The 24,942-nt window shown below is 34.8% G+C and overlaps 2 protein-coding genes and 1 non-coding gene across 3 annotated transcripts in view; 2 read left to right on the top strand and 1 right to left on the bottom strand.

The window, feature by feature from the left end:
* On the bottom strand, positions 1-19,787 carry LOC100368944 (trafficking protein particle complex subunit 13-like). The gene is made up of 10 exons (XM_085503259.1): positions 19,489-19,787; positions 17,690-17,858; positions 16,982-17,197; positions 12,995-13,067; positions 12,620-12,664; positions 4,706-4,839; positions 3,733-3,913; positions 3,226-3,326; positions 2,289-2,439; positions 1-1,455 (listed from the first exon to the last, which is right to left on the bottom strand). The coding sequence occupies exons 1-10, from the start codon at positions 19,529-19,531 to the stop codon at positions 1,351-1,353; spliced, it is 1,218 nt and encodes a 405-aa protein (XP_085359385.1). The 5' UTR covers positions 19,532-19,787; the 3' UTR covers positions 1-1,350.
* Positions 19,093-19,164, top strand: TRNAE-UUC (transfer RNA glutamic acid (anticodon UUC)). The gene has a single exon. It is a non-coding gene; the product is annotated as a tRNA-Glu (tRNA).
* Positions 19,773-24,942, top strand: part of LOC100369089 (E3 ubiquitin-protein ligase TRIM23-like) — a 21,890-nt gene continuing 16,720 nt past the window's right edge. The window contains exon 1 of the mRNA XM_085503258.1: positions 19,773-19,859. Coding sequence (XP_085359384.1) covers positions 19,785-19,859 — 75 coding nt within the window. The 5' untranslated portion in view covers positions 19,773-19,784. The remainder of the gene's footprint in view (positions 19,860-24,942) is intronic.

The following is a 24,942-nucleotide window of genomic DNA, read 5'->3' on the forward strand; positions in this document are numbered from 1 at the left end:
TAATTTCATATTCTATTTTATTCAATCATACACACTAGAAAGAACAAAAACATAAAATTAGGGAAAGAGGACTGGAATCGTAGTAGCTGGCTTAACATTAAAAAAAGTTCAATGTGTGTTACCAAGTGACATCACGATCACAGTACAGTGGTGGGTAAGAACAATTTGCATATGAAGAAGGCATTATTTTTTGGATGATATAGAGTATAGTGTTGTCACTATAATTAAAGCTGTACTCTTCTGATTATTCCTATAAATGTATTGAGGTCTTGGTAAACATGCACTCTGAGAAAATTCATATTCAGGACCCCCAAAAAATACAAACAGAAAGAAATGATTTATGATTATAATTGTAATATATTCATACTTTAATACACAAGAATTGGAATTTAAAATGATGATTCGTAGAATATTGTAAAAGAAAGGCTGCAATACAGTGTCCTATCACACACACAGGACCAATATGTCACTCAGCAAATGTCCAATATATACCGTAACAATTGTGAGATACATAATTTTAAATCTTGTATAAAATGGCTAGTTTTGGACAAATATATTCATGTCTAATTAATAGCACAGACGGATGATACCGGTACTACGAATTGTAGACTGCAGATACTGGTAACATATTGTAGACTGCAGGTACTGGTAAGAGATTGTAGACTTCAGATATGGCCAACAACTTGTAGACTGCAGATACTGTCAACAACTTGTAGACTGCAGATACTAGCTGCCAACAACTTGTAGACTGCAGATACTGCCAACAACTTGTAGACTGCAGATAGTGCCAACAACTTGTAGACTGCAGATACTGCCAACAACTTGTAGACTGCAGATACTGCCAACAACTTGTAGACTGCAGATATGGCCAACAACTTGTAGACTGCAGATACTGTCAACAACTTGTAGACTGCAGATACTGCCAACAACTTGTAGACTGCAGATACTGCCAACAACTTGTAGACTGCAGATACTGCCAACAACTTGTAGACTGCAGATACTGCCAACAACTTGTAGACTGCAGATAGTGCCAACAACTTGTAGACTGCAGATACTGTCAACAACTTGTAGACTGCAGATACTGCCAACAACTTGTAGACTGAGAATACTGCTAACAAATTGCAGACCGAGGAAGATGCAATCAGATTGTATATTGAGGATACTTCCAACAGATTGTAGACTGAGAATCAATGATACTGTCAACAGATTGTACATGTAGGATACTATCAGATAGTAGACCAATGATACTGTCAACAGATTGTACATGTAGGATACTATCAGATAGTAGACCAATGATACTGCGATCAGATTATACACCAAAGATACAGCTATCACACTGTAGACTGAATACTACATTGCTGAATCAGTTTGTGAATATACAAATATTTGTGCTATGTCATCATGTTCATATGTTCTCTTCAGATAGGTGTCTGTTAGTCTCAGTCCTGATATACTCTGAAAGACAAGATGATAAATACTCAATAACAGTAAAATAAGACTGATGCATAAGTAAGTATACTAAAATTCAAAGTAAGCATCATACTTTCACTGGGTGATAACTTTTTATTACTTAGACTAACTCACCTGAAGACCAGGTGCTGATGCAAGTAAATTCAAAGTAAGCATCATACTTTCACTGGGTGATAACTTTTTATTACTTAGACTAACTCACCTGAAGACCAGGTGCTGATGCAAGTAAATTCAAAGTAAGCATCATACTTTCACTGGGTGATAACTTTTCATTACTAAGACTAACTCACCTGAAGACCAGGTGCTGATGCAAGTAAATTCAAAGTAAGCATCATACTTTCACTGGGTGATAGTTTTACATTACTATGACTAACTCACCTGAAGACCAGCTGCTGATGCAAGTAAATTCAAAGTAAGCATCATACTTTCACTGGGTGATAACTTTTCATTACTAAGACTAACTCACCTGAGGACCAGGTGCTGATGCAAGTAAATTCAAAGTAAGCATCATACTTTCACTGGGTGATAACTTTTCATTACTAAGACTAACTCACCTGAAGACCAGGTGCTGATGCAAGTAAATTCAAAGTAAGCATCATACTTTCACTGGGTGATAGCTTTCCATTACTAAGACTAACTCACCTGAAGACCAGGTGCTGATGCAAGTAAATTCAAAGTAAGCATCATACTTTCACTGGGTGATAGTTTTTCATTACTAAGACTAACTCACCTGAAGACCAGATGCTGATGTAAGTAAATTCAAAGTAAGCATCATACTTTCACTGGGTGATAACTTTTCATTACTAAGACTAACTCACCTGAAGACCAGGTGCTGATGCAAGTAAATTCAAAGTAAGCATCATACTTTCACTGGGTGATAGCTTTCCAAGCTGCCTACCAGATATACCACACCAATGCAGGCCAGGATTATGATTCCTTAATATTAATAACAAATCCATGGTACGCTCACTGAAAAACAGAAATAAGATATAAATGGTTAAAACTAAAATACTTATGGAATAGGAATTTCCTGAAACTTTGCTAAATTTCCTTCATAATTGGTTGTTTTAAATTTCAAAACTAGATTTTGAATTATGAAAATGGCTGCCAAAGTAGCATTTAAAATGCTACAGGCAAATCGCAAAGTCACTGTTTCCATACAAACAAAAGTTCAGGTACCCTGATTTTTAATACATGCTTTTTAATATATTGGTTTTATATTAATCATTCTATGCAACCCGTCACAACTAATATCAATAATTTCTAGTGTATTTAAAAATTCTGAATCTGAATAGAAACATAAAATGAGTGAACATGCATAGGTACCACAAAATGCATGGTGTATCTGTGTTTGAACATAATCAGTTTAAGCATTTCAAAGATATAGGTGGGAATGGTCTATTTATAAGTCTATCTATGGGAAATAAAAACGGTTTGCCAGCTAGAGATTGTTCTGCATATTCCGTTGTTATCAGGAAGATTACAAGATCAAGCAAACAGACTCTCTGGTGCCTAGTTAAAATTGCTTTACAACTGCACTGTGAAAAACCAGGAGGCACATACAAACTACCGGGTATCTTAAATTTGAAAATGTTGAAACAGAAGCAACTCTTTGGAAAATTCACTCACACAGGTTCACTGACTGAGAGACTTTCAGCATAGTGAACACTAGCCCTATAATGATCTACTGTGCTTGTGCCACAAACATACCTACTCTGGGTGTAATATATTAGAATCCATACATTACTTATTTACCAACAGTTTATAACTTTGCAAATAACTGTAAATGGTTTTTCTAATTGCACACCATCTGGTATCTGTTCAATAGTCAATCTTATGTCACCATAACCAGGTGCCTAAACAAATAAAAATACAAACGCAATGATTATGTATATTAGTATACATGTAGAAATAAGTACAGTGTACTTTGATGATATGTAATCAAGCACTATAGAGTGTAGTATTGTAGCATAGCACAGCAGTGTGTAGCATAGTGTAGTATAGAGGAGTATAAATGTAATTTAGCTAGTGTAGTGTAGTGTAGTGTAGTGTAGTGCAGTGTATGTAGTGTAGTGTATGTAGTGTAGTGCAGTGTATGTAGTGCAGTGTATGTAGTGCAGTGTTGTGTAGTGTAGTGTAGTGTAGTGTAGTGTAGTGTAGTGTAGTGTAGTGTAGCGTAGTGTAGCGTAGTGTAGCGTAGTGTAGCGTAGCGTAGCGTAGCGTAGCGTAGTGGGTAGCATACTTCAGTAAGTATAATCTTACCATTCTCTGTAACTGACTTGTTTGTAATCTGCCTTTTTCCCCAAGATGGGTTTTCCAGACAATATCCAACTTTCCGATGTTAGTCACACCTTTATTGTCAGATGATTTCGGTGTTAGGCAATACAGATACTGTCTTGTATCCATTGCATTCAAATAACTTAAATTACCAAAAGTTGTTTCACTGTAAACCAAATGATTTATAAAATGTAAACAGATGCAACTGGTTAAGAATAGTAAGACCCAATCTCACTTTTATACAATTGACATACATATTCAATAATGTTTTACACAAATCACCAATAAAATACTACCTGTATTGCATCGTATTTGGCAGTAAATTTTTAAGAGCAAGAAAGAGAAAAAGGTGTCAAAATCAAAACATCTACATCAACATCATTAAAATGTTGTGGTACTTGGGTGAATGAGTAGTGATAGCTTTAGGTTGAGACACACTCTTCTAAATATGCCCCTAGTAGACTCCACCCCACCAAAACCCACATTTGTGTTTTCTAATGCATCAACATCAATGATCAATAGCTCTTCTTGGCGAAGAAATGGTTGCAATAATCTTTATTATTTACAGAAGAGAAGATCATTTTTTTTCAAGAATAATGGCTAGTCACTTTTTGATTTATTATATTTTCTGTTCATTTATATGTTCTATGAATTTTTCTGTGTTTTCTCAAAACAGAGGTGCATCTCCAACTTATTTTACTTCAAGCTGATTCTACACTGAACAAGTCTCTTGTGTCATAGATCACTGATGACATGTGTTAACAACTTATTATCTATTATCATAATTTCCACAAATGCACAATGATCAACAAAGCTTACTGTGGTTGCCACTCAAAATAAATTGATGGAAAATTTGTAGACAAGTGTATTAAGTATGGCATGCCTAATAAAGCAGTCTATGAATTACGCATCAAAGGTGATACATGACAAATGAAATTTTCTTAAACATTTATCATACCTGTTTTCTTTGCTCAATATGCTATTTAATTCCTGTGAATTATATAGGATAGATGGCTCTAATGTGACTCTTTCCATAACCATTGGACTATTAGTAATATTCTGTATTTGTGCTTCAAGGTAAACCTCATTAGACTAGAAACAGACAAAAATAGTTTGATATGTACATTTTACATCACATTGTAGATACAACTTTACAGTATACAACCTAAGGTAGCTGTATAGCCTGTATTGTACATCACATTGTAGATACAACTTTACAGTATACAACCTAAGGTAGCTGTATAGCCTGTATTGTACATCATATTGTAGATACAACTATACAGTATACAACCTAAGGTAGCTGTATAGCCTGTATTGTACATCATATTGTAGATACAACTATACAGTATACAACCTAAGGCAGCTGTATAGCCTGTATTGTACATCATATTGTAGCTACAACTGTACAGTATACAATCTAAGGTAGCTGTATAGCCTGTATTGTACATCATACTGTAGATACAACTATACAGTATACAACCTAAGGTAGCTGTATAGCCTGTATTGTACATCATATTGTAGATACAACTATACAGTATACAACCTAAGGTAGCTGTATAGCCTGTATTGTACATCATATTGTAGATACAACTATACAGTATACAACCTAAGGTAGCTGTATAGCCTGTATTGTACGTCATATTGTAGATACAACTATACAGTATACAAACTAAGGTAGCTGTATAGCCTGTATTGTACATTATACTGTAGCTACAACTGTACAGTATACAACCTAAGGTAGCTGTATAGCCTGTATTGTACATCATATTGTAGATACAACTATACAGTATACAACCAAAGGTAGCTGTATAGCCTGTATTGTACATCATATTATAGATACAACTATACAGTATACAACCAAAGGTGGCTGTATAGCCTGTATTGTACATCATATTGCAGATACAACTATACAGTATACAACCTAAGGTAGCTGTATAGCCTGTATTGTACATCATATTATAGATACAATTATACAGTATACAACCTAAGGTAGCTGTATAGCCTGTATTGTACATCATACTGTAGATACAACTATACAGTATACAACCTAAGGTAGCTGTATAGCCTGTATTGTACATCATATTGTAGATACAACTATACAGTATACAACCTAAGGTAGCTGTATAGCCTGTATTGTACATCATATTGTAGATACAACTATACAGTATACAACCTAAGGTAGCTGTATAGCCTGTATTGTACATCATACTGTAGATACAACTACACAGTATACAACCTAAGGTAGCTGTATAGCCTGTATTGTACATCATATTGTAGATACAACTATACAGTATACAACCTAAGGTAGCTGTATAGCTTGTATTGTACATCATATCATAGATACAACTATACAGTATACAACCCAAGGTAGCTGTATAGCCTGTATTGTACATCATACTGTAGATACAACTATACAGTATACAACCTAAGGTAGCTGTATAGCCTGTATTGTACATCATACTGTAGATACAACTATACAGTATACAACCTAAGGTAGCTGTATAGCCTGTATTGTACATCATATTGTAGATACAACTATAAAGTATACAACCTAAGGTAGCTGTATAGCCTGTATTAAACATCATACTGTAGATACAGCTATACAGTATACAACCTAAGGTAGCTGTATAGCCTGTATTGTACATCATATTGTAGATACAACTATACAGTATACAACCTAAGGTAGCTGTATAGCCTGTATTGTACATCATATTGTAGATACAACTATACAGTATACAACCTAAGGTAGCTGTATAGCCTGTATTGTACATCATATTGTAGATACAACTATACAGTATACAACCTAAGGTAGCTGTATAGCCTGTATTGTACATCATATTGTAGATACAACTATACAGTATACAACCTAAGGTAGCTGTATAGCCTGTATTGTACATCATATTGTAGATACAACTATAAAGTATACAACCTAAGGTAGCTGTATAGCATGTATTGTACATCATATTGTAGATACAACTATACAGTATACAACCTAAGGTAGCTGTATAGCCTGTATTGTACGACATATTGTAGATACAACTATACAGTATACAACCTAAGGTAGCTGTATAGCCTGTATTGTACATCATATTGTAGATACAACTATACAGTATACAACCTAAGGTAGCTGTATAGCCTGTATTGTACATCATATTGTAGATACAACTATACAGTATACAACCTAAGGTAGCTGTATAGCCTGTATTGTACATCATATTGTAGATACAACTATACAGTATACAACCTAAGGTAGCTGTATAGCTTGTATTGTACATCATATTATAGATACAACTATACAGTATACAACCCAGGGTAGCTGTATAGCCTGTATTGTACATCATACTGTAGATACAACTATACAGTATACAACCTAAGGTAGCTGTATAGCATGTATTGTACATCATATTGTAGATACAACTATACAGTATACAACCTAAGGTAGCTGTATAGCCTGTATTGTACATCATATTGTAGATACAACTATACAGTATACAACCTAAGGTAGCTGTATAGCTTGTATTGTACATCATATTATAGATACAACTATACAGTATACAACCCAAGGTAGCTGTATAGCCTGTATTGTACATCATACTGTAGATACAACTATACAGTATACAACCTAAGGTAGCTGTATAGCCTGTATTGTACATCATATTGTAGATACAACTATACAGTATACAACCTAAGGTAGCTGTATAGCCTGTATTGCACATCATATTGTAGATACAACTATACAGTATACAACCTGAGGTAGCTGTGAAGCCTGTATTGTACATCATATTGTAGATACAACTATACAGTATACAACCTAAGGTAGCTATATAGCCTGTATTGTACATCATATTGTAGATACAACTATACAGTATACAACCTAAGGTGGCTGTATAGCCTGTATTGTACATCATATTGTAGATACAACTATACAGTATACAAACTAAAGTAGCTGTATAGCCTGTATTGTACATCATATTGTAGATACAACTATACAGTATACAACCTAAAGTAGCTGTATAGCCTGTATTGTACATCATATTTTAGATACAACTATACAGTATACAACCTAAGGTAGCTGTATAGCCTGTATTGTACATCATACTGTAGATACAACTATACAGTATACAACCCAAGGTGGCTGTATAGCCTGTATTGTACATCATATTGTAGATACAACTATACAGTATACAACCTAAGGTAGCTGTATAGCCTGTATTGTACATCATATTGTAGATACAACTATACAGTATACAACCTGAGGTAGCTGTGAAGCCTGTATTGTACATCATATTGTAGATACAACTATACAGTATACAACCTAAGGTAGCTGTATAGCCTGTATTGTACATCATATTATAGATACAACTATACAGTATATAACCTAAGGTAGCTGTATAGCCTGTATTGTACATCATATTGTAGATACAACTATACAGTATACAACCTAAGGTAGCTGTATAGCCTGTATTGTACATCATACTGTAGATACAACTATACAGTATACAAACTAAGGTAGCTGTATAGCCTGTATTGTACATCATATTTTAGATACAACTATACAGTATACAACCTAAGGTAGCTGTATAGCCTGTATTGTACATCATACTGTAGATACAACTATACTGTATACAACCTAAGGTAGCTGTATAGCCTGTATTGTACATCATATTGTAGATACAACGATACAGTATACAACCTAAGGTACCTGTATAGCCTGTATTGTACATCATATTTTAGATACAATGATGAACATACAACTATCTAAAGCTATATTGAGAATTTAATTTTCAAAATAAACCAAAATTCACCATAAAATGACACATAATGTATACATTTGAATAAAACAATACATAATACTTGACATGTCCACCATATGTTATATCACCACTTAGAGTGCACCATAAATAAATAGTTACAAATGAACCAAATAATTTAGAAGTAGTATTTCCATCACCAGCTATTACCAGATAACACATAGACTGTCTGCATAATCATATGTCTCTCAATCTATAGGATGTTGAATGCCTTTTTAAAATCATGTAATAGATTTTACCTTCTTTTGTAAGAGTTTAAGATTTTGAGCTTTAAATTTGACAATAAAAAGTATTACATCAGTTTTTGATATCCATACTAGAATATTCTACCATGTATAGGTGCAAATGAGATAATATATGTCCCTTTGAAACATTAATTGCAACAAACTCACAAATACCCTTGATAAATTAACTGCAACAAATTCACAATGACCCCTTGATAAATTAATTGCAACAATCTCACAATGACCCCTTGATAAATTAATTGCAACAATCTCACAATGACCCCTTGATAAATTAACTGCAACAAACTCACAATGACCCCTTGATAAATTAATTGCAACAATCTCACAATGACCCCTTGATAAATTAATTGCAACAATCTCACAATGACCCCTTGATAAATTAATTGCAACAATCTCACAATGACCCCTTGATAAATTAATTGCAACAAACTCACAATGACCCCTTGATAAATTAATTGCAACAATCTCACAATGACCCCTTGATAAATTAATTGCAACAATCTCACAATGACCCCTTGATAAATTAATTGCAACAATCTCACAATGACCCCTTGATAAATTAATTGCAACAAACTCACAATGACCCCTTGATAAATTAATTGCAACATTCTCACAATGACCCCTTGATAAATTAATTGCAACATTCTCACAATGACCCCTTGATAAATTAATTGCAACATTCTCACAATGACCCCTTGATAAATTAATTGCAACATTCTCACAATGACACTTTGATGCAATCCATAACTATGCTCCTATGTGGCAATATATGTCAAATGTCAACTCTATTCAAATCATACCCTATATGGAAATATACGTCACATATCAGCTCTATTCAAATCATACTCATGCCCTATGTGACAATATAAGTTACATGTCAGCTCTATTCAAATCATACTCATGCCCATGCCCTATGTGGCAATACAAGTCACATGTCGGCTCTATTCAAATCATACTCATGCCCTGTGTGGAAATATATGTCACATGTCAGCTCTATTCAAATCATACTCATGCCCTATGTGGAAATATAAGTTACATGTCAGCTCTGTTCAAATCATACTCATATGCCCTATGTGGAAATATAAGTCACGTGCCAGCTCTATTCAAATCATACTCATGCCCTATGTGGAACAATATGTCACATGTCAGCTCTATTCAAATCATACTCATGCCCTATGTGGAATTACAAGTCACATGTCAGCTCTATTCAAATCATACTCATGTCCTATGTGGAAATATAAGTCACATATCAGCTCTATTCAAATCATACTCATGCCCTATGTGGCAATACAAGTCATATGTCAGCTCTATTCAAATCATACTCATGCCCTATGTGGAAATATAAGTCACATATCAGCTCTATTCAAATCATACTCATGCCCTATGTGGCAATGTAAGTTACATGCTTTGAATAATAATGCATTCTTTATACTACAGTAATTGTACTGAGGGGATTACTAATAACATCAAGCATCATGCAGACAATCTATGTGAAGATATCCAAGAAAGATAGAAAGAAAAAGAGAGAATTAAATCTAAATGATAGACTACAACTTACTACACAGTCCTAGATATAGACAATCATCATTTGTAAAATTCAGGAAAGAATATTAAATATATATATTGTTAATACAGTTAGCATAACTACAGTTATTAAAATTATATTGGGTTTTATTCTGCCCTATTCTACAATTAACCAGTCGGTCAAAGCATGCATGATGTATTCACAATTAGAATCCAATGCTAAAACTGAATTGGATGCTAACTTCACAGCCATTTTAACACTCAAGAGTAAATTAGCCATTACATTTGGTGTACATATATTAGTCTAATAAATGCCTTCACAAAAACTACTGGTGTAATACATGTCTAATAAACAGCTGGGGTATACCGGGGTACATTGCAAACTGATTTTGTGAGTGTGCCCAAATTTGAACACTAAAAATAACACTTCTCTCCCCTCATCATTTCCACTTTTACTGTAAAATACTTTTTAACTGGAATTAATTTTCGCTGAATAGACTTTTTGGGTGTTTTGGATTTTATTTTCACTGATTTTTGACAGGTGGAATGTATAATATGGGAAAAAAGGCATATTCGCTGAATTTTATTTTCACTGATTTTTGACAGGTGAAATGTAAAATATGGGAAAAAAGGCATATTCGCTGAATTATATTTTCACTGATTTTTGACAGGTGGAATGTGAAATATGGGAAAAAAGGCATATTCGCTGAATTATATTTTCACTGATTTTTGACAGGTGGAATGTGAAATATGGGAAAAAAGGCATATTCGCTGAATTATATTTTCACTGATTTTTGACAGGTGAAATGTAAAATATGGGAAAAAAGGCATATTCGCTGAATTATATTTTCACTGATTTTTGACAGGTGGAATGTGAAATATGGGAAAAAAGGCATATTCGCTGAATTATATTTTCACTGATTTTTGACAGGTGGAATGTGAAATATGGGAAAAAAGGCATATTCGCTGAATTATATTTTCACTGATTTTTGACAGGTGTAATGTAAAATATGGGAAAAAAGGCATATTCACTGATTTTTGACAGGTGAAATGTAAAATATGGGAAAAAAGGCATATTCGGTGAATTTTATTTTCACTGATTTTTGACAGGTGGAATGTAAAATATGGGAAAAAAGGCATATTCGCTGAATTTTATTTTCACTGATTTTTGACAGGTGGAATGTAAAATATGGGAAAAAAGGCACATTCGCTGGATTTTATTTTAACTGAATTATTCATTCAGCGAAAATTAATTCCCAGCAAAAATAAAGCGTTTTAAAGTACATGTAGGTAATTCATTGTATTTGTAACAGTGCATGGACATGATGATGGGAGAGTAAACAAGTCACATGGCACCCTTGCTCACGATGAGATGTCAGTCGCCATTTATATCAACAATGAAAACCACTGAGATTCTGTCATTGAGATTGCTTTTGATATTGTTAGATTAGAAAAACTGATTACTAAGTAGTTACTTTGTTTCAAAATATTCTTGATTACTAACAGACTTTGTCCATGGTCCTGACATATTTTCACATAGAAATAAAAGTAAATACTGAAAAGTCTGTAGGTAATCAACAATATTTTAAAATGAACTAGGTGATCAGTTGTTCTAATTTTACAACATCGAGAGCAATCTCCGACAGAATCTCAGCAATCTTCACTGTAAAACACAAACATTTCTAGTGGCAAAATAATATACTGTTCACCGCATCCTATATTAGATCTATCATACATGATAATTGCACAATCATACTAATTCATTAACTAACGAGTTAAAACAGAGGATTTATTTCAATACTATGCCATCCAATCAAATCAAAGCAGCACAAATACAAGATCAGCAGACTTTATAGGTATAGCATTTAACCTGAAGTCTTAGCTGTTAGAGCATAAGCAAGCAGGTGTGTCAGTAAGCCCGTCAGAAAAATTGTTCCTTCTTCATGAGTATCAGGCACCTGTGTGTCGAACAACAATTTTATAAATTAAACCAAACAAAAAGAAAGTCAGCTGAAATACATGTTTCAAATTTCATACATGATGAAGAAATATGAAACGTTGTTTTAATTTTTTGAATGAAAATACAATCTTAGAAAAAATAGATACATTTCAAAAATATTTAAATGCTAAATATGCTGTCAAGATCAAAGATGAAAAAAAAATTAATTACTATAATTTAAGTTTTCTAAATTGGGGGCTTCTGGTCGAAGTGAGGAAATCTGATCTGATATCCATTATTATTCCTGATAGGCCAACAGAGGTAACAGCAAGTATTTATAACATTATACTTACTTCAGCATTGTAGAATTTAGTTTTGACATCTAATGGTTTTAGTACCTACAGAAAGTAATATAATATACATTATATATGCATACATGCATACAACACCAAATTTGAACAAAAACTGACAAAATGGCTTGGATCAAATCACTAAACCACTGTATGTGCATATGTCACACGTAAAGTACTAGGCACATGCAAAGAATGAATGAATTAGGTCCAGAGGGTTCTGAAATACGACTCGGGACGAACAGAGACCAAATAAGTTCTCGTTTTTGAACTTCTTTTGAGGAAACTAATAATCTCATCATATAAGCCAGTGTAAAAATAACATTTTTTTCTGATAATCTAATGATATAGCTCACAGAAATTTCAATTTATACATACCTGAAATTTAAAAAACTTTCTAAAATACATTTTTTCTCCGCTACTTATACTGTAACTCACTGCACATACTAGTCTGTAATAAATAACAATATTTCTCATTCAAGATACAGCTACTGTGTGATACCGGGTATGTGCATCTTTCAGTTGTTATCACACTTGCTATTATTATGTCTCTGCCACCAAATATAATAGAATTTCTAATATCTTTGACTCTGTGTTATGTTATGGCCATAGATGAATTTACACCAGTGTGTACAGGGTTCTTTGACTCACTGTTACAAAATGGCCATAGATGAATTTACTCTAGTGTGTAGAGTTCTTTGATTCTGTGTTATATAATGGCCATAGTTGAATTTACACTAGTGTGTAGAGTTCTTTGATTCTGTGTTATGCAATGGCCATAGATGAATTTACACCGGTGTGTACAGGGTTCTTTGACTCACTGTTACAAAATGGCCATAGATGAATTTACTCTAGTGTGTAGAGTTCTTTGATTCTGTGTTATGTAATGGCCATAGTTGAATTTACACTAGTGTGTAGAGTTCTTTGATTCTGTGTTATGTAATGGCCATAGTTGAATTTACTCTAGTGTGTACGGAGTTCTTTGACTCTGTGTTATGTAATGGCCATAGATGAATTTACACTAGTGTGTAGAGTTCTTTGATTCTGTGTTATGTAATGGCCATAGTTGAATTTACTCTACTGTGTACATAGTTCTTTGACTCTGTATTACGTTATGGCCATAGATGAATTTACACTAGTGTGTAGAGTTTTTTGATTCTGTGTTGTGTAATGGCCATAGATGAATTTTCTCTAGTGTGTACGGAGTTCTTTGACTCTGTGTTATGTAATGGCCATAGTTGAATTTTCTCTAGTGTGTACGGAGTTCTTTGATTCTGTGTTATGTAATGGCCATAGTTGAATTTACACTAGTGTGTAGAGTTCTTTGATTCTGTGTTATGTAATGGCCATAGTTGAATTTACTCTAGTGTGTACGGAGTTCTTTGACTCTGTGTTATGTAATGGCCATAGTTGAATTTACACTAGTGTGTAGAGTTCTTTGATTCTGTGTTATGCAATGGCCATAGATGAATTTACACCGGTGTGTACAGGGTTCTTTGACTCACTGTTACAAAATGGCCATAGATGAATTTACTCTAGTGTGTAGAGTTCTTTGATTCTGTGTTATGTAATGGCCATAGTTGAATTTACACTAGTGTGTAGAGTTCTTTGATTCTGTGTTATGTAATGGCCATAGTTGAATTTACTCTAGTGTGTACGGAGTTCTTTGACTCTGTGTTATGTAATGGCCATAGATGAATTTACACTAGTGTGTAGAGTTTTTTGATTCTGTGTTATGTAATGGCCTGAGTTGAATTTACTCTACTGTGTACATAGTTCTTTGACTCTGTATTACGTTATGGCCATAGATGAATTTACACTAGTGTGTAGAGTTTTTTGATTCTGTGTTGTGTAATGGCCATAGATGAATTTTCTCTAGTGTGTACGGAGTTCTTTGACTCTGTGTTATGTAATGGCCATAGTTGAATTTACTCTAGTGTGTACGTAGTTCTTTGACTCTGTATTACGTTATGGCCATAGATGAATTTACTCCAGTGTGTACAGAGTTATTTTACTCTGTATTACGTTATGGCCATAAATGAATTTACACTAGTGTGTAGAGTTTTTTGATTCTGTGTTATGTAATGGCCATAGATAAATTTTCTCTAGTGTGTACGAAGTTCTTTGATTCTGTGTTATGTAATGGCCATAGTTGAATTTACTCTAGTGTGTACAAAGTTCTTTGATTCTGTGTTATGTAATGGCCATAGTTGAATTTACTCTAGTGTGTACGGAGTTCTTTGACTCTGTGTTATGTAATGGCCATAGTTGAATTTACACTAGTGTGTAGAGTTCTTTGATTCTGTGTTATGCAATGGCCATAGATGAATTTACACCGGTGTGTACAGGGTTCTTTGACTCACTGTTACAAAATGGCCATAGATGAATTTACTCTAGTGTGTAGAGTTTTTTGATTCTGTGTTATGTAATGGCCATAGATAAATTTTCTCTAGTGTGTACGAAGTTCTTTGATTCTGTGTTATGTAATGGCCATAGTTGAATTTACTCTAGTGTGTACAAAGTTCTTTGATTCTGTGTTATGTAATGGCCATAGTTGAATTTACTCTAGTGTGTACGGAGTTCTTTGACTCTGTGTTATGTAATGGCCATAGTTGAATTTACACTAGTGTGTAGAGTTCTTTGATTCTGTGTTATGCAATGGCCATAGATGAATTTACACCGGTGTGTACAGGGTTCTTTGACTCACTGTTACAAAATGGCCATAGATGAATTTACTCTAGTGTGTAGAGTTCTTTGATTCTGTGTTATGTAATGGCCATAGTTGAATTTACACTAGTGTGTAGAGTTCTTTGATTCTGTGTTATGTAATGGCCATAGTTGAATTTACTCTAGTGTGTACGGAGTTCTTTGACTCTGTGTTATGTAATGGCCATAGATGAATTTACACTAGTGTGTAGAGTTCTTTGATTCTGTGTTATGTAATGGCCATAGTTGAATTTACTCTACTGTGTACATAGTTCTTTGACTCTGTATTACGTTATGGCCATAGATGAATTTACACTAGTGTGTAGAGTTCTTTGATTTTGTGTTATGTAATGGCCATAGTTGAATTTACTCTACTGTGTACGTAGTTCTTTGACTCTGTATTACGTTATGGCCATAGATGAATTTACTCCAGTGTGTACAGAGTTATTTTACTCTGTATTACGTTATGGCCATAGATGAATTTACACTAGTGTGTAGAGTTTTTTGATTCTGTGTTATGTAATGGCCATAGATAAATTTTCTCTAGTGTGTACGAAGTTCTTTGATTCTGTGTTATGTAATGGCCATAGTTGAATTTACTCTAGTGTGTACAAAGTTCTTTGATTCTGTGTTATGTAATGGCCATAGTTGAATTTACTCTAGTGTGTACGGAGTTCTTTGACTCTGTATTACGTTATGGCCATAGATGAATTTACTCCAGTGTGTACAGTTATTTTACTCTGTATTACGTTATGGCCATAGATGAATTTACACTAGTGTGTAGAGTTTTTTGATTCTGTGTTGTGTAATGGCCATAGAGGAATTTTCTCTAGTGTGTACGGAGTTCTTTGACTCTGTGTTATGTAATGGCCATAGTTGAATTTACTCTAGTGTGTACGTAGTTCTTTGACTCTGTATTACGTTATGGCCATAGATGAATTTACTCCAGTGTGTACAGAGTTATTTTACTCTGTATTAATACGTTATGGCCATAGATGAATTTACACTAGTGTGTAGAGTTTTTTGATTCTGTGTTATGTAATGGCCATAGATAAATTTTCTCTAGTGTGTACGAAGTTCTTTGATTCTGTGTTATGTAATGGCCATAGTTGAATTTACTCTAGTGTGTACAAAGTTCTTTGACTCTGTATTACGTTATGGCCATAGATGAATTTACTCCAGTGAGTACAGAGTTATTTTACTGTGTTATGTAATGGCCATAGATGAATTTACTCTAGTGTGTACGGAGTTCTTTGACTCTGTGTTATGTAATGGCCATAGTTGAATTTACTCTAGTGTGTACGTAGTTCTTTGACTCTGTATTACGTTATGGCCATAGATGAATTTACTCCAGTGTGTACAGAGTTATTCTACTCTGTGTTATGTAATGGCCATAGTTGAATTTACTCTAGTGTGTACGGAGTTCTTTGACTCTGTGTTATGTAATGGCCATAGATGAATTTACACTAGTGTGTAGAGTTCTTTGATTCTGTGTTATGTAATGGCCATAGATGAATTTTCTTTAGTGTGTACGGAGTTCTTTGACTCTGTTATGTAATGGCCATAGATGAATTTTCTCTAGTGTGTACTGAGTTCTTTGACTCTGTGTTATGTAATTAGCATAGATGAACTGAAATTTACTTTAGATCATAAACTTACATGTGTGTACCAAGTTCTTTGACTTCATGATGTATCACTTCATCAATGCAATTCTCAGGCGATAAATTTGGACTTGGTGAGACATTTCCACCAGATAACGTTAATCGTTGTGAACTTGTTTGTAAATCAGTTTTCACCAATATGTCACTGACGCTCTGGCTACTATCATTATGTACACTGATATAACAGGAAAATGTCTCTCCTAGGAATATATTTCTACACATTAGAAAAAAACAAGTCATTGAATTGATATAGTCAACGATACACTCAATTTAGCTGAGTTTACATGGTACCAGGTCCACTCAACTTGGTTATGAATCGCATGGTACCAAGTACACCCCAAGTTTGCTATGATTTACATGGGTATGAGGTACAACCAGCATGGCAGAAATTTACATCGTACCAGGTATAACCGACATGGCTGTGATTTACCAGGTACATCCAACTTCGCTATGATTTTAATACTTGTACCAGGTACATCCAACAGGGCTGTATTTACATAATACAAGGTACATCCAACTTAGCTATTATTTACATGGTACCAGTTACGTACAACATGGCTGTGATTCACATGGTACCAGGTACAGACAACTTCACAGGTACATCCAAGATGGCTGTGATTTACATGGTATCAGGTACACTAATTACAGTTGTGATTTACAAAGTGTCATGCAGACATAACTTTATTAGTATTTCCATGGTACTTACCCAAAATTTTGTGGCAGTGTTAACAGTTCTCCCATAGCAAAATTTTCAATTCCTTTATTACTTGACAAGTCTGTTTGTAAAGCTTGAAGAAACAGATTTCCAGGAAGATCCCTATCTTCTGATAATACTGGTATAGTTGTCATAAATGAAGGCTTTGTCAACCTCATTACTAAAATATATGAATAATAGTACAGTGTCAATCAAACTTGGATTTCATGCTAATTTGTGTAAGTCCCTTGATTCACAGTCAACTCGTCCCAATTCACATTCGTCCCACAAGTCGATTCGTCCCAATTCACATTCGTCCCACGAGTCGATTCGTTCCAATTCACATTCGTCCCAATTCACATTCGTCCAATTTATTTAATTTTTGGTCAGCATTACGATCTTGAGCAGGGTCAATTTCTATGCCAACTGTTACTGACACGCTAATTAATAACTCCACGTTGCGTGAACGGTGTATTTGTATTTATTTATTAACTAATAACTCTACGTTGCGTGTACGGTGTATTTGTATTTATTAACTAATAACTTGTACGTTGCGTGTAAGGTGTATTTGTTTTTATTAACTAATAACTCTACGTTGCATATAAGGTGTATTTGTATATAACGTCGGCAAAAACAGTGCGTGGGACGAATCGACTTTGGGACGAATCAACTTGTGGGACGAATCAACTTGTGGGACGAATCGACTTGGGACGAATTAACTTGTGGGACGAAACGACTTGGGACGAATGTGATTTGGGACGAATCGACCGTCCCCCAGTCCCTTCACCCCCCACCAAATGTCATAAGCCTTAAAGCTTGTTGGGATTGTTCTAAGTCAGAACAGAAAGAAAAAATCAGTTTTGATAAAAAATTATAAATTTAATGACAACTTCAGAATAATAATAAAAAAAAAATGAGGATACTGAGAAGTTACTTGTTTTAGTTTTATGTCCAATATTTCATTGGCCAAAGCTAATCACATATGGTGCAGTCTATTACAGCCAAATAATTTATTTAATTTCGTGTGAACTTTATGCATGCATGATGTTGAAAGAATCACACTTGAAGATATAATTCGGTCATATTATTTATTTTTAATTAATATTTGAACAGAATATCTCACATTGATTGCCAATTTTCATGTGTTTTTAAGAGATGCCAAGTACAAATCTGCAGAATGAGAGATCCACATTCCTGATTTTATACTACTTTCATCACCACAAACATTACTGCCATACGTAATAAATGGTCTGATAAAAAGCTCATCAAAAAGTAACATAAGAAAGTTCATGGCATTGTTGTGAATAATTTTCTTTTTTAAGTTGTTTATACCCTCTTTACATCCATCGTTTGCATTAATATTTGGGAGGGAGGGAGGGCACTGGATTGACAAGGTAAAGAGTAGGTTTAAGATATCCCTAGTGGTCTAGTGGTTAGGATATGTGGCTTTCACCCACAGGGCCCGGGTTCGATTCCCGGCTAGGGAATTAACTTTTTGCAAGTTATCATCTCTTGAGAAATTAAAGTGCTAAAGATAGCTTGTGAGAAAATATATTTTTAATTATGATTAAGGGTGAGGGGCCCGAAGTAACCATTTCCACCCTCTCGATCAGTGCGCGTGTGATACTGATAGTCAATAAATGTGTTGTATTGAATATTGATTAACTTAACGTTTAAGTACCTATGAAAGCATACTCGCTGTGGTCCCTAGTCTCACATATTTACTTACTTCAAATTGTCGGTGTCTGACTGTATCGAGTTGAGCACCTAATATGTATTCAATTTTAAAAATAATAAATAAAAAAACAAACCTTTGAGAGCGAGCAAGTGCTCTTTTTCTCGACTGCCCTCCATTTTGGTTATTTGTGAAGCACCTTAAGTTACTTGAAATAATTGTATTATTTATTTTTTTCTACTACTCTAATATTCTATCTTTTCTTCCTTTTTGTATCCCACCAATCTTAGATATACCGTTGTTCAACATCTAAAACATCAGAAGGGCGAGTGAAAAGACAGAACTCTGGACAATAGGCGCTACGCAAATTGGCGACGTTGGCTTTGATGATGTGTTCGGAGTTTCTACAGTAAGTTAAGTGGTATTGCAAAAATGGCTGCCGCTCTCGGCCAAGTGAGCTGTGGCAGCAGATTTTCGGCTCGTAGGTCGAGAAACGGAAACACCAACGTAAGTTGTAATAATCTTGACGCGTTTTTAATCTACCTCTTCATAATGCACGGTTTCATTTTGACAATAACCACGTTTGCACCCGAGGCCGGTGGCTCATCTGACGGACGTCATAACTCAAACACAGCCTCCTCCCCCAATAACTGTGTTGTTATTTACTTCCATGACAATTCACTTGCTATCATTCATACTGCATGTATGCGTATAGTTTATTATAGTAATCTTTCCTGCTTCTTCATTCAGATCCCAGTCGATTAACGTCTTATACACTCCATCAGAACAAAAAATAGATAAATGCCCAAATATTTTTTTTAAATAAATTGGATATAACAAAATAGTTTTCGAAGCTGCTCGACATGTTTTCAATGGATACATCATTTCGTTCGTTAAGTTAACACCATGACAAACGAAATGATCCACAGAGAAACCAAGCGAGCTTCATAACTGCAGCTAACCAATATTTGACTTTAGTAAATACAAAAATGTTATTAATCAAAATTAAGTTTATGATCAGTGGTTCGATTTAGAAATTAAAAAATTTCACACAAACAATATAAAACAAAACTAATCGTGCTGTTTGCTGCAATGAAATTAAAAAAATCCTCAACTTTTTTTTTTTGGTTCTCAGTGAGTGACATTATAATATGCACTAAATGATTTCAGAATAGCCAGCATCATAATATTGGTAATTTAAGGTAGCAGGAGTTTTATTTGTGTTGAAAATAATGTTTTTCAAATGCTGGGGTAGAAATAACATAGAATGTCATGTAAGTTGGTTAAATGCAGCTTTTTCAAAGAGGCAAACTCACTGCAAAAAATATGTGCCAAAAAAATAACACAAGATTATTTTGTATGCATATATATAAGTTTCAAAGTTTTTAAAAAATGTTGGCGTTTGTTAGTTAGCAAATCAGTGTTCAAAAGTCATTATTCTGACATTTTCAAACTGTCTGAAAATCACCTGTGCCGGAAATGGCTACACCGACTTGTTTTTGGTCAGCACATGTTTTGCCCGTTTTAGAGAAAATAGAGCAGACAGATTCTGTCATTAAAATTACTATTTTCAAAAATGTTGGCATGTTTTAGTGTGGCAAATTGCTTTTCTAAAGTTATTTTTCCTGAAATTTTCAAACTGTCTGAAAATCACTATTGGATAAACCCAAGTGCTTTTTTATGGTAAAACTGGTGTCGTATGTTAATCATATTACCTTTGTGTAAATCATGATTTTTGATTGGCCAGGGAACTTCAAGCAAGGAAAAAAAAAAAGCAATCAATCACACAATTTTAGCTCCACTAATCCGATGACGTTCAATGCTTCTGCACAGGTATTGGAGTGTGGTGTTTGTGATGAGGTGTTCACATTACAAGGTGATAACCATTGTAATTTCTCTACATAGTTATTGGAGTGTGGTGTTTGTGATGAGGTGTTCACATTACAAGGTGATAACCATTGTAATTTCTCTACATAGGTATTGGAGTGTGGTGTTTGTGATGAGGTGTTCACATTACAAGGTGATAACCATTGTAATTTCTCTACATAGGTATTGGAGTGTGGTGTTTGTGGTGAGGTGTTCACATTACAAGGTGATAACCATTGTAATTTCTCTACATAGGTATTGGAGTGTGGTGTTTGTGATGAGGTGTTCACATTACAAGGTGATAACCATTGTAATTTCTCTACATAGTTATTGGAGTGTGGTGTTTGTGATGAGGTGTTCACATTACAAGGTGATAACCATTGTAATTTCTCTACATAGGTATTGGAGTGTGGTGTTTGTGATGAGGTGTTCACATTACAAGGTGATAACCATTGTAATTTCTCTACATAGGTATTGGAGTGTGGTGTTTGTGGTGAGGTGTTCACATTACAAGGTGATAACCATTGTAATTTCTCTACACAGGTATTGGAGTGTGGTGTTTGTGATGAGGTGTTCACATTACAAGGTGATAACCATTGTAATTTCTCTACATAGGTATTTGAGTGTGGTGTTTGTGATGAGGTGTTCACATTACAAGGTGATAACCATTGTAATTTCTCTACATAGGTATTGGAGTGTGGTGTTTGTGATGAGGTGTTCACATTACAAGGTGATAACCATTGTAATTTCTCTACATAGGTATTGGAGTGTGATGAGGTGTTCACATTACAAGGTGATAACCATTGTAATTTCTCTACATAGGTATTTGAGTGTGGTGAGGTGTTCACATTACAAGGTGATAACCATTGTAATTTCTCTACATAGGTATTTGAGTGTGGTGAGGTGTTCACATTACAAGGTGATAACCATTGTAATTTCTCTACATAGGTATTTGAGTGTGGTGTTTGTGATGAGGTGTTCACATTACAAGGTGATAACCATTGTAATTTCTCTACATAGGTATTGGAGTGTGATGAGGTGTTCACATTACAAGGTGATAACCATTGTAATTTCTCTACATAGGTATTTGAGTGTGGTGAGGTGTTCACATTACAAGGTGATAACCATTGTAATTTCTCTACATAGGTATTTGAGTGTGGTGAGGTGTTCACATTACAAGGTGATAACCATTGTAATTTCTCTACATAGGTATTTGAGTGTGGTGAGGTGTTCACATTACAAGGTGATAACCATTGTAATTTCTCTACATAGGTATTGGAGTGTGGTGAGGTGTTCACATTACAAGGTGATAACCATTGTAATTTCTCTACATAGGTATTGGAGTGTGATGAGGTGTTCACATTACAAGGTGATAACCATTGTAATTTCTCTACATAGGTATTGGAGTGTGGTGAGGTGTTCACATTACAAGGTGATAACCATTGTAATTTCTCTACATAGGTATGGAGTGTGGTGTTTGTGGTGAGGTGTTCACATTACAAGGTGATAACCATTGTAATTTCTCTACATAGGTATTGGAGTGTGGTGAGGTGTTCACATTACAAGGTGATAACCATTGTAATTTCTCTACATAGGTATGGAGTGTGGTGTTTGTGGTGAGGTGTTCACATTACAAGGTGATAACCATTGTAATTTCTCTACATAGGTATTGGAGTGTGGTGAGGTGTTCACATTACAAGGTGATAACCATTGTAATTTCTCTACATAGGTATTGGAGTGTGATGAGGTGTTCACATTACAAGGTGATAACCATTGTAATTTCTCTACATAGGTATTGGAGTGTGGTGAGGTGTTCACATTACAAGGTGATAACCATTGTAATTTCTCTACATAGGTATGGAGTGTGGTGTTTGTGGTGAGGTGTTCATATTACAAGGTGATAACCATTGTAATTTCTCTACATAGGTATTGGAGTGTGGTGAGGTGTTCACATTACAAGGTGATAACCATTGTAATTTCTCTACATAGGTATTGGAGTGTGGTGAGGTGTTCACATTACAAGGTGATAACCATTGTAATTTCTCTACATAGGTATTTGAGTGTGGTGTTTGTGGTGAGGTGTTCACATTACAAGGTGATAACCATTGTAATTTCTCTACATAGGTATTGGAGTGTGGTGAGGTGTTCACATTACAAGGTGATAACCATTGTAATTTCTCTACATAGGTATTGGAGTGTGGTGAGGTGTTCACATTACAAGGTGATAACCATTGTAATTTCTCTACATAGGTATTGGAGTGTGGTGAGGTGTTCACATTACAAGGTGATAACCATTGTAATTTCTCTACATAGGTATTGGAGTGTGGTGAGGTGTTCACATTACAAGGTGATAACCATTGTAATTTCTCTACATAGGTATTTGAGTGTGGTGTTTGTGGTGAGGTGTTCACATTACAAGGTGATAACCATTGTAATTTCTCTACATAGGTATTGGAGTGTGGTGAGGTGTTCACATTACAAGGTGATAACCATTGTAATTTCTCTACATAGGTATTTGAGTGTGGTGTTTGTGGTGAGGTGTTCACATTACAAGGTGATAACCATTGTAATTTCTCTACATAGGTATTTGAGTGTGGTGAGGTGTTCACATTACAAGGTGATAACCATTGTAATTTCTCTACATAGGTATTGGAGTGTGGTGAGGTGTTCACATTACAAGGTGATAACCATTGTAATTTCTCTACATAGGTATTGGAGTGTGGTGAGGTGTTCACATTACAAGGTGATAACCATTGTAATTTCTCTACATAGGTATGGAGTGTGGTGTTTGTGGTGAGGTGTTCACATTACAAGGTGATAACCATTGTAATTTCTCTACATAGGTATTGGAGTGTGGTGAGGTGTTCACATTACAAGGTGATAACCATTGTAATTTCTCTACATAGGTATTTGAGTGTGGTGTTTGTGGTGAGGTGTTCACATTACAAGGTGATAACCATTGTAATTTCTCTACATAGGTATTGGAGTGTGGTGAGGTGTTCACATTACAAGGTGATAACCATTGTAATTTCTCTACATAGGTATTGGAGTGTGGTGAGGTGTTCACATTACAAGGTGATAACCATTGTAATTTCTCTACATAGGTATTGGAGTGTGGTGAGGTGTTCACATTACAAGGTGATAACCATTGTAATTTCTCTACATAGGTATTGGAGTGTGGTGAGGTGTTCACATTACAAGGTGATAACCATTGTAATTTCTCTACATAGGTATTTGAGTGTGGTGTTTGTGGTGAGGTGTTCACATTACAAGGTGATAACCATTGTAATTTCTCTACATAGGTATTGGAGTGTGGTGAGGTGTTCACATTACAAGGTGATAACCATTGTAATTTCTCTACATAGGTATTTGAGTGTGGTGTTTGTGGTGAGGTGTTCACATTACAAGGTGATAACCATTGTAATTTCTCTACATAGGTATTGGAGTGTGGTGAGGTGTTCACATTACAAGGTGATAACCGTTGTAATTTCTCTACATAGGTATGGAGTGTGGTGTTTGTGGTGAGGTGTTCACATTACAAGGTGATAACCATTGTAATTTCTCTACATAGGTATTGGAGTGTGGTGAGGTGTTCACATTACAAGGTAATAACCATTGTAATTTCTCTACATAGGTATTTGAGTGTGGTGAGGTGTTCACATTACAAGGTGATAACCATTGTAATTTCTCTACATAGGTATTGGAGTGTGGTGAGGTGTTCACA

Source organism: Saccoglossus kowalevskii, chromosome 9 (assembly GCF_978046115.1).
Source record: "Saccoglossus kowalevskii chromosome 9, keSacKowa6.1, whole genome shotgun sequence".
Lineage (NCBI taxonomy): Eukaryota > Metazoa > Hemichordata > Enteropneusta > Harrimaniidae > Saccoglossus > Saccoglossus kowalevskii.